The 13,971-nt window shown below is 46.9% G+C and overlaps 1 protein-coding gene across 1 annotated transcript in view; it reads right to left on the bottom strand.

The window, feature by feature from the left end:
* MYO1F (myosin IF) overlaps positions 1-13,971 on the bottom strand; it is a 111,736-nt gene that overhangs the window by 24,611 nt on the left and 73,154 nt on the right. The window contains 6 exon segments of the mRNA XM_060232830.1: positions 3,352-3,450; positions 5,457-5,563; positions 7,986-8,067; positions 10,592-10,677; positions 12,521-12,688; positions 12,791-12,877. Coding sequence (XP_060088813.1) covers positions 3,352-3,450; positions 5,457-5,563; positions 7,986-8,067; positions 10,592-10,677; positions 12,521-12,688; positions 12,791-12,877 — 629 coding nt within the window.

The raw sequence follows: 13,971 nt of genomic DNA, 5'->3' as shown, positions 1-13,971 counted from the left end.
TGCCGGCTTCTCGCAGCTGTATCTGTGTGTTTTGTGAAGAGATGGATGGAGGAGACTTCGCTGCCTTCTCACTTCCGGTTCTGGAAAGGAGGGGGGAGAAGCCTCCTGTCTCTTCACAAAACACGCAGATATGGCTGTGAGAAGCTAGTTAGAATCATAGAGTTGGAAGGGACCTCTGGGGTCATCTAGTCCAATACCCTGCACAATGCAGGAAACTCACAAACGCCTCCCCCTAAGTTCACAGGATCCTCATTGCTGTCAGATGGCCATCTAGCCTCTGTTTAAAAACCATGAAGGAAGGAGTGCCCACCACCTCCTGAGGAAGCCTGTTCCACTGCGGAACCGCTCTATTGGGAGGGGTTACAAACACAGAAGAAGACAGAAACAGGATCCAAGATGACCTTGACAGGCTGGAAAACTGGGCTAAAAACAATAAAATAAAATGAATGTTAACAGGGATAAATGTAAAGTTCTGCATTTAGGTAGGAAAAATCCAATGCATGGTTATAGGATGGGGGAGGCTTGTCTTAGCAGTAGTATGTGCGAAAAGGATCTAGGGGTCTTAGTGGATCATACACTGAAATTGAGTTAACAGTGTGATGCGGTGGCTAAAAATGGTAAATGCAATTTTGGACTGTATCAACAGAAGTATAGTGTCCAGATCACGTGATGTGATGGTATCACTTTACTCTGCTCTGGTAAGACCTCACCTGGAGTATTGTGTTCAGTTTTGGGCACCACATTTTAAGTAGGATATAGACAAGCTGGAATGGGTCCAGAGGAGGGCGACGAAGATGGTGAGGGGTCTGGAGACCAAGTCCTATGAGGAAAGGTTGAAGGAACTGGGGATGTTTAGCCTGGAGAGGAGGTGGCTGAGAGATATGATGACCATCTTCAAGTACTTGAAGGACTGTCATATAGAGGATGGGGTGGAATTGTTTTCTGTGGCCCCGGAAGGTAGGACCAGAACCAATGGGTTGAAATTAAATCAAAATCAGCTCCACATTAGGAAGAACTTCCTGACCGTTAGAGTGATTCCTTAGTGGAACAGGCTTCCTCGGGAGGTGGGGGGCTCTCCTTCCTTGGAGGTTTTTAAACAGAGGCTAGATGGCCATTGGACAGCAATGAAGATCTTGTGAATTTATGGGGAAATGTTTGTGAGTTTCCTGCATTGTGCAGGGGGTTGGACTAGATTACCCTAGAGGTCCCTTCCAACTCTATGATTCTAATAGTCAGGAAGTTCTTCCTAATGTTGAGTTGGAAACTCTTTTGATTTAATTTCAACCCATTGGTTCTGGTCCTACCTTCCAGGGCCACAGAAAACAATTCCACCCCATCCTCTATATGGCAGCCCTTCAAGTCCTTGAAGATGGTGATCATATCACCTCTCAGCTGCCTCCTCTCCAGGCTAAACATCCCCAGCTCCTTCAACCTTTCCTCATAGGACTTTGTCTCCAGAACCCTCACCATCTTCGTTGCCCTCCTCTGGACCCGTCATTCTCGCGGCAAGCTGGGGGGCAGGGAGCATGGCGGGGGGGCAACAGCAGGGGGCCTGCCTAGGGCACCATGTGCCGTTGAGCCTTCGCTGCACACTCCCCTGATGTAGCCAGTCCTCTTGGAGCTTACAGTAGGCCCTGTACTAAGAGCCCTGTAAGCTCTTGGAGGATTGGCTACATCAGGGGGGCATGGCCTAATATGCAAAGGAGTTCCTGCTACAAAAAAAGCCTCGATTGCAGTCATAGAGCAGCAGATAAAACAGACATCAATCTTCCATTAAAATGTGTATTTAAAAAGCAAATGTTTCACTGACTCAACACTTTAGATCTCGGTAGGCTCTGGCAGCTGGACAGAATCTGGAAACTTAGGTTTCAGATTCAAGGTCTGTGAGAAGAAAGGAGGTATACCATTCCTCTGATCTGCTCGAGAGTTTTTGGAAGATGGCTGTAATCAGGGCGTTTTTTTGTAGCAGGAACTCCTTTGCATATTAGGCCATGCACCCCTGATGTAGCCAATCCTCCAAGAGCTTACAGGGCTCTTATTTACAGGGCCTACTGTAAGCTCTTGGAGGATTGGCTACATCAAGAGGGTGTGGCCTAATATGCAAAGGAGTTCCTGCTACAAAAAAAGCCCTGGCTGTAATAAATATCTAAGGCTCTGCTAGAGGGCCTCCTAATGGTACTTGGATTTGGCCACTGTGTGACACAGAGTGTTGGATTGGATGAGCCACTGGCCTGATTCAGAACGGCTTCTCATATGTTCTTAAGGGAGAACTGAGCAGCCCATCTCCAGCCGCTTCAATTTCCTCAGTGCACAAGGGCATAAACACTCCTGAAGTGGCACACCACATTATCTCCCTTCTAATAAAGCAGATGAAAGAACGTTAAGATCGGGTCAGAATGATATCTGTCCTGTGTTTGGGAAACAACAAATTTGCTAGATAGTTTGACGACACCGATTTCTTAATTTTTAATCCAATGATGCAATGGACCACTGAAGTTCAGGGGAATCTCAGAAGGATAAGAAGGAGATTTTTTAAAAAAACCAACCAACCAGGGTGTACATCATCTGGAGCAAACCATTTTTCACGGCAAGATCGAGGGACTTCCATTTTAAATTCAGAAGACAAGCATCCCTGTGGGAAATGCTGTTCTGAATCTAGGGTTGCCAAGTCCAATTCAATATAACTGGGGATTTGGGGGCTGGAGCCAGGAAATGTTGGGGGTGGAGCCAGGAGCAAGGGTGTGACAAGCATCATTGAACTCCAAAGGGAGTTCTGGCCTTCTCCTTTAAAGGGACCGCACAACTTTTAAATGCCTTCCCTCCATTGGAAATAATGAAGGATAGGGGCACCTTCTTTTGGGGCTCATAGAATTGGACCCCCTTGTTCGATCTTTTTGAAACTTGGGGGGGGGGTCGTGTTTTGAAGAGAGGGAGGGCCTCCAAACTGATGATCCCCTGCCCCCAGCTGGGGATTGGTAAATAGGAGACACCTGTGTTCCACAATCTTACTCTCAAGAAATCTTTCCAAAACACTCTAGTTCTCAAAAAAGTTGCTTATGCAAGCTTAGTGTTAGTTCAATTCATCTCATTTTTATGATTTTTCACTTTTAGCATAATATATAACAAATCAGGGTAAGAAACCCGATTTTTACAAACAGGTCATATTACGAACACAAAATTATAAACAAACATAAACATAAAGAGAACACTGATGAGTCCACCTAGGCAAAAAAGCCTATAAATAATTTTCTACTTGTTATGTAGCCTTCTTGTTTCATCAGCTGAGGTTATTTGTAACAATGTGTTCCACCATGCTGAGCTGGGATCCCGGCAAAGCAGAAGCGCTCTTACCTTAGAAGGAATTTCTGGAACAGCCTGCGATAGGCAAACCCAGCTCTGCGGACACGGATATTCTCCTTTAAGCCTAGATATTCCACTTGGTGCTTCACCCTAAAAAGAAAAGGAAAAAAAAAGCATTCAGTGTAACTAGAAGACGTACAAGACAACTATCCATTGGCTTTCTACCATCCTGGCTCCCCACCCCATAAAGAATCCAGGGGATTGTAGATCAGCGATGGCAGTGAAGTTCTCATTCATATTTCTCTGTTCTCCCCTGTGTGGGAGAGCAGGAATGAATGCCAAGCCAGTTTAATTCTCTAGCAAAGACAGGATGTAAGAGATACTTTGCCGAGTCTGTTTCTCTAGCCCATCACTCTCCATTTAATGCAGCCTTTTGTTGTTACTTCTCCGATTCTTACTCCACCGAAACCAAACCCTAATCCTGCACTCCTCTCAGATAGTACAGTCTGCCCGTGCCCAAATGCCTCTACTGGAATTCCATGGTGGCGCTCAGGGGTGGAATTCTAGCAGGAGCTCTTTTGCATATTAGGCCACACACCCCTGATGTAGCCAATCCTCCAAGAGCTTACAAGGCTGTTTTTTGTAAGCTCTTGGAGGATTGGCAATGTTCCCTCTAAGCTGCAGAGTCCTGTGAGCAAAAATTCTGCTTTGTGAGCGACTGGTATTAAAGTTGTGAGCGACTGCCTAAGTTATTGTGATCTGGGGTCATCCTTCCTGAGCTAAGACAAAAATGCATGAACTGGAGGCTAAAAATCTGTGAGCTAGCTCACACTAACTCAGCTTAGAGGGAACACTGATCAGGGGTGTGTGGCCTAATATTCAAAGGAGCTCCAGTAGGGTTGCCAAGTCCAATTTAAGGAATATCTGGGGACTTTGGGAGTGGAGCCAAGATACTTTGGGGGTGGAGCCAGGAGACATTAGGGGTGGAGCCAAGATCAAGGCTGTGACAAGCATAATTGAACTCCAAAGAGAGTTCTGGACAGCACATTTAAAGGGACGGCACACCTTTTCAATGCCTTCCTTCCATAGGAAATAATGAAGGATAGGGGCACCTTCTTTTGGGGCTCATAGAATTGGACCTCCTGGTCCTATCGTTTTGAAACTTGGGGAATATTTTAGGGAGAGGCACTAGATGCTGTACTGAAAATATGGTGTCTTTACCTCAAAAAACAGCCCCCCCAGAGCCCCAGATACCCGCGGATCAATTCTCCACGATTTTCTATGGGAATAAATCTCCATAGGGAATAACAGAGTTCCCAGCAGACATTTCCCTCCCCTCCCCCCGCTTTCTGATAACCCTGAAGCGGGGGGAGGCTCTCCAGACCGGGGGATCCCCTGCCCCCACCTGGGGATTGGCAACCCTAAGCTCTGGCTAGGATTCTACCCCTGGTGGTGCTTCTGTTCCACTAGGCTCCCAAATCCACCCTGCCCCTGCCATGCTCTGCAGATATCCTGTTCCCTCAGAAACCCCTGCGCCTTAAGTTTGGAACAAGCAGTTTCTCTCCCATCACATTACTCTTCAAAACCCAGTTTTCCTGTAAACTCACACCCCTAATGGTTGCCAGTTTCTGGGAGAAGTTTGACATTTTCCTATAATTTAGGGTTGCTATTCTTCCATTCTTCGTTCTTCCTTTGGCTAGTGGCAGCCATTTTCTACAGTTCTTGATTGTCCAGAGATCAATTGTAATAGCTGGAGATCTCCAGGTGCTATAGGGCTGCTAAGCCCCCACGCCGGGCAGAGGTTTTCCTGCCCTGGAGGTCCCCAACCCGCTGGCACAATGTGGAGAACCTCCCTTGACGTCGCTGGCACAATGACGCCCCCCAGAAATGACGTCATCTGCTGGTGACGCCATGCACCCGTCGCTCTAGGCATTTCCGGGAAAACTCTTATTGTTTTCCCAGACGCTCTAGCAACTTGGGAGGGAAAACTCTACGGCGCAATAGGTACTTTCAGATTATGTCGTTGTGCCGCACGCACGTTGTGCGTGTGAAAAAAAATCCCCCACCAGAGGCCGCAGGAGACTTGGCAACCGTAAGGTGGTACGTGGATTCTGGCAACCCTAGCATAGTTTGTGCTAAAGAAATCTCTTTCTTACCGGCTCTCTTCCCAGTCTCTAGGCCTCTTGGTCTCGTTGGGCTTAATGCAGCGGATGTAATGAGGTGTGCACTTCATCAGGGTGTTCACAAGGTCATTGGCCTGTTTCTGTTGGGAGAGAGCCAAGATTCCTGGTGTCACTCAGCCCACACCTGGTCACTGGGATACCCGCTCACCCAGGAAAAACTCAGGCTCGGTTGATGTGGGCAAGGGGGTACCATGCAGAAGAATATTCTGCGCCACTGTAGGGAGAGGATCCGATTTTAAAATGCTCCCTTAAATTAAAAAAAAAAAAAATCCTAACTCCCTGCAAGCAGAAATCCAGCACAAGAGAATACAAGGGCCTTCTGGGTAGGCTTCCCAATCCCCAGGTCCCAGCGGGGGATCCCCTGGTTTTACAGGCTTCCCCCCTCCCCCAGCCAGCTGGCCGGCGGGGGAAGCTCCACCCCCACAGCTATTATGCACCTCCATGAACAATTCCCATAGGGAATGATGGGGAACTGATCTGCAGGTATCTGGGGGAGCTGTTTTTGGAGGTAGAGGCACCAAATTTTCAGCATAGCATTCAGTGCCTCTCCCCAAAATACCCCCCAAGTTTCAAAAGGATTGAACCAGGGGGTCCAATTCTACGAGCCCCAAAAGAAGGTGCCCCTATCTTTCATTATTTTCTATGGAAGGAAGGCATTTCAAAAGGTGTGCTGTCCCTTTAAATGTGATGGCCAGAACTCCGTTGGAGTTCAATTTTGCTTATCACACCCTTGCTCCTGGCTCTGCCACCAATGTCTCCTGGCTCCACCCCCAAAGTCTCCTGGCTCCACCCCCAAAGTCCCCAGATATTTCTTGAATTGGACTTGGCAACCCTACTTCTGGGTCAGATCCCAAATCCTGCTTCCTGTTTCCCACAGTGGCCAATCGGATCCCCCAATAGGTCTCCAAGCAAGGCATAGCCCCTCCCTCATATTTCAACTGGTAGGCAAATGTACACTGCCTCTGAACAAGGAGGCTCCAATAGTCCTCGTGGGTCCTCCATGAGTCAGCGTGAAAATGATGTTAGACAAACTCTCCCAGTGTCCATAGGGTAGCCAAGTCCAATTTAAGAAATATCTGGGGACTTTGGGGGTGGAGCCAGGAGACTTTGGGGGTGGAGCCAAGATCAAGGCTGTGACAAGCATAATTGAACTCCAAAGGGAGTTCTGGCCATCACATTTAAAGGGACGGCACACCTTTTCAATGCCTTCCTTCCATAGGAAAGAATGAAGGATAAGGGTACCTTCTTTTGGGGCTCATAGAATTGGACCCCCTGGTCCAATCTTTTTGAAACTTGGGGGGTGTTTTGGGGAGAGGCACTAGATGCTGTACTGAAAATTTGGTGCCTCTACCCAAAAAAACAGCCCCCTAGAGCCCCAGATACCCGCAGATCAATTTTCCATTATTTTCTATGGGAATAAATCTCCATAGGGAATAACAGAGTTCCCAGCAGACATTTCCCTCCCCTCCCCTGCTTTCTGAAGACCCTGAAGCGGGGGGGGGGGGGTCTCCAAACCGGGGGGATCCCCTGTCCCCACCTGGGGATTGGCAACCCTAAGTGTCCAACTTGCAGGTCAGGAAAATGTCAAGGGTATTACCAAGCTGTGGTCTTTACTCCACTCTAATATTCTAATATTTTTTGAGAGAGAAATTGCTGAATTACAAATTATTATGAAACTTGGAACAAACACCTCCCCAGGACTGAACAGGGATATTGGGTTTTTTTAATCTCATTACATATGCTAAACCCACTCCCACTGAGTATAGCTATACATCCACATTATTCCAATGTATTTCTCTTTTAGAAGAGTGTATCAGAACAATTTTTTGTACTGACATACTCAAATTAGGTGGACAAGAACATCACTAGAAAATATATGTCCTTTTGTTTTACTTAGACTTGCAGCAACAGAAAATTAACCCATGGCGCAGAGTGTTAAAGCTGCAGTACTGCAGTCCTAAACTCTGCTCACGACCTGAGTTCGATCCCCGGCAGAAGCTGGGTTTTCAGGTAGCTGGCTCAAGGTTGACTCAGCCTCCCATCCTTCCAAGGTCGGTAAAAGGAGTCCCCAGCTTACTGGGGGGAAAGTGGAGATGACTGGGGAAGGCAATGGCAAACCACCCCGTAAAAAGTCTGCTGTAAAAATGTTGTGAGAGCAACGTCACCCCAGAGTCAGAAACGACTGGTGCTTGCACAGGGGACCTTTCCTTTTCCTTTATTACCTTTTATTGCTATCCAGACCAAAGAGTCTTCCAATTTTATTACTCTATTCTGCCATTTGTTCCTAACTTTTTATCAGTTTACACTCTTAACCCGCCAGCTATATGTATTTCAGCCCACTGTACCCCATTCCCTGGTCTGAAGAGTTATGTATGCACATGAAAGCTTACATTCTAAATAAAACGTTGTTGGTCTTAAAGTTGCAACTTTACTCCTCCTTTGCTCTTCTGATTACTCGGAGGTCTTTAAGGATGCCTTTCATTCCTTCATAAGCTTCCTTACCTTGATTTTGGAACCGGCTGTGGTGGGACGTCCCTTTTTGTCGGCATCGAGTTTTTCAGGGAACAGCGCCCGAATGAAGCCACTAGAACAAAATGTTTATTGCTATAAGGATGCCACAAACCTTTAAAGGTTTGGAACACTTTCCCTATGAAGAAAGGTTAAAACACTTGGGGCTCTTTAGCTTGGAGAAATGTTGACTGCGGGGTGACATGAGAGAGGTTTACAAGATTATGCATGAGAAGAAGAAAGCAGAGAAAGAAGTCCTTTTCTCCCTTTCTCACAATACAAGAACTCGTGGGCATTCGATGAAATTGCTGAACAGTTGAGTTAAAACGGATAAAAGGAAGTCCTTCTTCACCCAAAGGGTGATTAACATGTGGAATTCACTGCCACAGGAGGTGGTGGCGGCTACAAGCATAGCCAGCTTCAAGAGGGGATTGGATAAAAATATGGAGCAGAGCCACAGTGTGTGTCTGTGTGTAAATATATATATAAATGTGTGTGTGTGTGTGTGTGTGTGTGTATTTTGGCCACTGTGTGATACAGAGTGTTGGACTGGATGGGCCATTGGCCTGCTCCAACATGGCTTCTCTTATGTTCTTAAACACACACAACAGAATACAGGTGCTCCAGATAACATAAGATCAAGATTAGGGCATGGGTGACATGATAGAAGTTTACAAGATTATGCATGGGATAGAGAAGGTAAAGAATGAAGTACTTTTCTTCCCTTCTCACAATACAAGAACTTGTGGGTACTCAATGAAATTGCTGAGCAGTTGGGTTAGAACGGCTAAAAGGAAGTCCTTCTTCACCCAAAGGAGGATTAACGCATAGAATTCACTGCCACAGGAGGTGGCGGCGGCTACAAGCATAGCCAGCTTCAAGACGGGATTGGATAAACATCTGGAGCAGAGGTCCATCATTGGCTATTAGCCACAAGGTACTGATGGAACTCTCTGTCTGGAGCACGTGATGCTCTGTATTCTTGATGCTTGGGGAGGGCACAGTGGGAGGGCTTCTAGTGTTCTGGCTCCACTGATGGACCTCCTGATGGCACCTGGTTTTTTTGGCCCCTGTGTGACACAGAGTGTCAGACTGGATGGGCCGTTGGACTGATCCAATATGGCTTCTCTTATGTTCTTCTGTCTGGGGCAGTGATGCTCTGTATTCTTGGTGCTTGGGCGGGCACAGTGGGAGGGCTTCTAGTGTCCTGGCCCCATTGATGGACCTCCTGATGGCACCTGGGTTTTTTGGCCCCTGTGTGACACAGAGTGTTGGACTGGAGGGGCCACTGGCCTGATCCAACATGGCTTCTCTTATGTTCTTCTGTTACACAGAGTGTTGGACTGGATGGGCCACTGGCCTGATCCAACAGGGCTTCTCTTATGTTCTTATGTGACACAGAGTGTTGGACTGGATGGGCCATTGGCCTGATCCAACATGGCTTCTCTTATGTTCTTATCTAGTCCAGCCTCCTGTTTCCCCTAGTGGCCAATCAGATGCCACCAGAAGCACAACAACAGGGGCACGGATGCAGGCAGAGTCCTCTCCCTGTAAGTGGTATTTAGAGGCAACACTGCCTCTGAACATGAAGGTGCCATTTGATCATCATGGATAAATAAATACCCAATGACAAGCTTCTTTTCCTCTGTGAATTTATCTAATATAGCGGCCATCCTGTGTCCATGAGTTCCACAGATGACCATAAAAACAGGGCACAGAGGCCAAAACTTCCCCTTATTGTTGCCCCTCTGCAGCGCGAATTCAGAAGTCAACTACCTTTGAACAGAGCTCTTTTCTTTTGAGCAGGAACGCAGTTCTGCCTGGCTTGGTGTTAGGAGCAGTGTTCCCTCTAAGCTGCAGAGTTCTGTGAGCTGGCTCACGCTAACTCAGCTTAGAGGGAACACTGGTCAGGAGGTGTGGCCTAATATGCAAATGAGGTCCTGCTGGGCTTTGTCTACAAAAAAAAAGCCCCGGTTCAAAGTATTTCATGTGGTCATAAAGGCAGCCCTGCACGGTTGGATGAACCGCTCAGGTTTTCTCCCACTTCCTTTCAGACCTTCAGGCAGCCATATTCCGAAGAATAAATGGCAGAAATCCGATCCCCTCCCCACCAACACTCCCTCTAAGCTGTGGAGTCTGGGGAGCAGGGCTCTTTTTTTTTTGTAGCAGGAACTCCTTTGCATATTAGGCCACACACCCTAGATGAAGCTAATCTTCCTGGAGCTGACAGGGCTCTTTGTACAGGGCCTACTTTAAGCTCCAGGAGGATTGGCTACATTGTGTGTGTGTGTGGCCTAATATGCAAACGACTTCCTGCTAAAAAAAAAAAAACCCTGCTTGTGAGCAAAAATTCTACTTTGTGAGCTTTTTGTCTTTAAAGTTGTGAGCTTCTGCATAAACTTGTTTGCTCTGGGGCCATTTTCCCTGAGTTAAGACAAAAATGTGTGCGTCAGAGGCTAAAAAACCCCTGTCAGTTAGCTTGCACTAACTCATCTTAGAGGGAACACTGCTCCCTGTAAGCAGCACCTGCCTCCCCACCATTCTACTGCTTATTCTCCCAAAGTTCTGAGGGAAGAAATTTCTGCGTTTTACACACTCACAAGTCACTGCTCTGCATCAGCTCTATCAGGTCGGTGAAGAGCACGTCCCGATTCCTCTCACAAAAGCCGCTGACGTCATAGGACACCTGGAAGCAGAATCCGACAACTGGTCAGGTTTATTCTACTGTTCTGGCAAGTAAATTTGTGTTCTGTTGGGTAGCCCAGGTCTAAGGGCCTGTGAGAACACCCAGATTTAAGCGTTTTTGGAGGGGGGGGCAATATTAAAAAATGGCGCCCCCTTATGGGCCATTCTATCTTATGGTCCCATAGAATACAATGGACTCCATACCCAATTTAGCGCCCCCCCTAGGCTTCCCAATCCCCAGGTCCCAGCAGGGGATCCCCCGGTTTTACAGACTTCCCCCCTCCCCCAGCCAGCCAGCTTCCCCTCCTCCAGAGCCATCATGCACCTCCATGAACGATTCCCATAGGAAATGATGGGGAATTGATCCGCGGGTATCAGGGGCTCTGGGGGGGGGGGCTGTTTTTTGAGGTAGAGGTGCCAAATTTTCAGTATAGCATCTAGTGCCTCTCCCCAAAATACCTCCCGAGTTTCAAAAGGATTGGAACAGGGGGTCGAATTCTGTGAGCCCCAAAAGAAGGCGCCCCTATCCTTCATTATTTTCTATGGAAGGAAGGCATTCTAAAAGCTGTGCTGTCCCTTTAAATGTGATGGCCAGAACTCCCTTGGAGTTCAATTATGCTTGTCACACCCTTGCTCCTGGCTCCACCCCCATGTCTCCTGGCTCCACCCCCAAAGTCTCCTGGCTCCACCCCCAATGTCCCCAGATATTTCTTGAATTGGACTTGGCAACCCTAGCCCCCCCTCTGTTGGTGCCCAGGGCAAGCACCCCCCTCTGCCCCCCCCCCCTTAGATCCGGACCTGAGAACACCCCCTCACCCCCCACCAGACTAGCACAACCTACCACAGGCCCAACACAAGATCTAGAAATGGATGCAGTGTGAAAAACTCTGTTGCTGACAGGCATATGGGTTGGGGGGGGGGTGTGGGAAAGAGAGAGACAGATCTTTTAATTAAAGCAGAATAAAAAGGAATTGAAATGTTTCTATATATTTCTCAAGTAAACTTAAATCTTAGGGTTCCCAAGTCCAATTCAAGAAATATCTGGGGACTTTGGGGGTGGTGCCAGGAGACTTTGGGGGTGGAGCCAGAAGCAAGGTTGTGACAAACATAATTGAACTCCAAAAGGAGTTCTGGCTATCACATTTAAAGGGACAGCACACCTTTTAAATACCTTCCCTCCATTGGAAGTAATGAAGGATAGGGGCACCTTCTTTTGGGCTCATAGAATTGGACCCCCTGGTCCAATCCTTTTGAAACTTGGAGGAAGTTTTGAGGAGAGGCATCAGATGCTATGCTGCAAATTTGGTGCATCTGCCTCAAAAAGCAGCCTCCCCAGAGCCCCAGATACCTGCCAATCAATTCTCCATTATACCCTATGGGTATCGGTCTCCAGAAGGAATAATGGAGTGCCAACAGAAGAAGAAGAAGATATTGGATTTATATCCCGCCCTCCACTCAAGAGTCTCAGAGCGACTCACAATCTCCTTTCCCTTTCTCCCCCACAACAGACACCCTGTGAGGCAGGTGGGGCTGAGAGGGCTCTCCCAGCAGCTGCCCTTTAAAGGACAACCTCTGCCAGGGCTATGGCTGACCCAAGGCCATTCCAGCAGCTGCAAGTGGAGGAGTGGGGAATCAAACCCGGTTCTCCCAGATTAGAGTCCACACACTTAACCACTACACCAAAATGGCTCTCTAAAAGACATTTCCCTCCCCCGCCCCCTGCTTTCTGATGACCCAGAAGCGGGGAGAGGGCCTCCAAATTGGGGGATCCCCTGCCCACCCCCAAAGATATTTCTGAATTGGACTTGGCAACTCTACTCATGCCACACAGAGCCCCAAGAGACCTTGCCAGCGTAGTGGTGGATGATGAATCCCGAACTCGATCCGTTGAAATGCTCGTGGGTTCCCACAGCTGACTGGAGCTTCTGCAGAAGCGTCTGGTCTGCACCCTCGCCCTTGGCATACACCGTGGCGCACACGTCGTCCAAAACGCTCATGATGCCCGGAGGATTCTGAGGAAAAAACCAGAGAGGTCAGCGAGTCTTGGCACAGCCACTCATGTTACAGCTGTCAGGTTGTGAGGATTTGGGCCGGAAGCGTTTGCCTTTCCTTACCAGCTTGTTTTCAATGAGGTCACACACAACCTTGTTGTTGAAATACTCAATGGGGGTCCACTTGATGCCTTCCTGCACATATTCTTCCTAAAGCAAAAACAAAGATGTGAGGGTGACCTGGAACCAGGGTTTTTTTTTTTTGTCGCAGGAACTCCTTTGCATATGAGGCCACGCTAGGGTTGCCAATCCCCAGGTGGGGGCAGAGGAAACCAAAGCAAACAGCTACCGTGATGCCAGCCTCCAAACAATCAAGCAGTAATCCAAATTGTATCAAAAGGAGCATATATTTATTACAAAAAGATGAAGTTAATCACACTTCCCAGTGGTATAAGGAACGTGTCTCCCAGCAGCCAGTTCCTACTTCTTCAACAATTGAATGTTAGTGATTTAAAGGAATCTTGGGTCAACGTGTTAATGATTCGTTTAAGTCCAATATCTTGAATATGTGCAGACAGCAATCCATAAGGCGACAAGACTGTACTTCCCCTGTTTCACAATAAGCTTCTTCAAGCTTTTCGCAGACTATTTTCAACACCAGGTAAGAATGCCAAACTTTCATAGAAGTGTTATCTACTGTTGTGAAAGTTTGGCGTTCTTACCTTATTTCTCCCTTTTTACTTGTATTTTATATTACAAAATTGCCTTTACAAAAAACTCAGTCAAAAGATTTATAATATAAAATTTTAAAATGCTGATGATGCTTAGCTTAGAGATAATAATATGGGACAATTTATGTAAAGAAAGTATTGCAGATGTAGGCTTGTATTTTTTTTTTTTAAAGTATTGGTATGCAGAATAAGGTTAAAATGTATAGTGCTATCTACCGGTATGTATTGTGCTCTCTATACCCTCTATTCCCTACACCTATCTTTTCTGAAACTAATAAAACTTTTTAAAATGTGAAAATAGTCTGTGAAAAGCTTGAAGAAGCTTATTGTGAAACAGGGGCACAGGTACAGTCTTGTCGCCTTATGGATTGCTGTCTGCATATATTCAAGATATTGGACTTAAACGAATCATTAACACGTTGACCCAAGATTCCTCTAAATCACTAACATTCAATTGTTTAAGAAGTAGGAACTGGCTGCTGGGGACACGTTCCTTATACCCCTTGGACGTTTGATTGACTTCATGTTTTTGCAATAAATATATGCTCTTTTTGATACAATTTGGATTACTGC

The sequence above is a fragment of the Heteronotia binoei genome, chromosome 2 (assembly GCF_032191835.1).
Source record: "Heteronotia binoei isolate CCM8104 ecotype False Entrance Well chromosome 2, APGP_CSIRO_Hbin_v1, whole genome shotgun sequence".
In the NCBI taxonomy this organism is placed as follows: Eukaryota; Metazoa; Chordata; class Lepidosauria; order Squamata; family Gekkonidae; genus Heteronotia; species Heteronotia binoei.
This window is presented reverse-complemented; position numbering and strand designations above follow the sequence as displayed.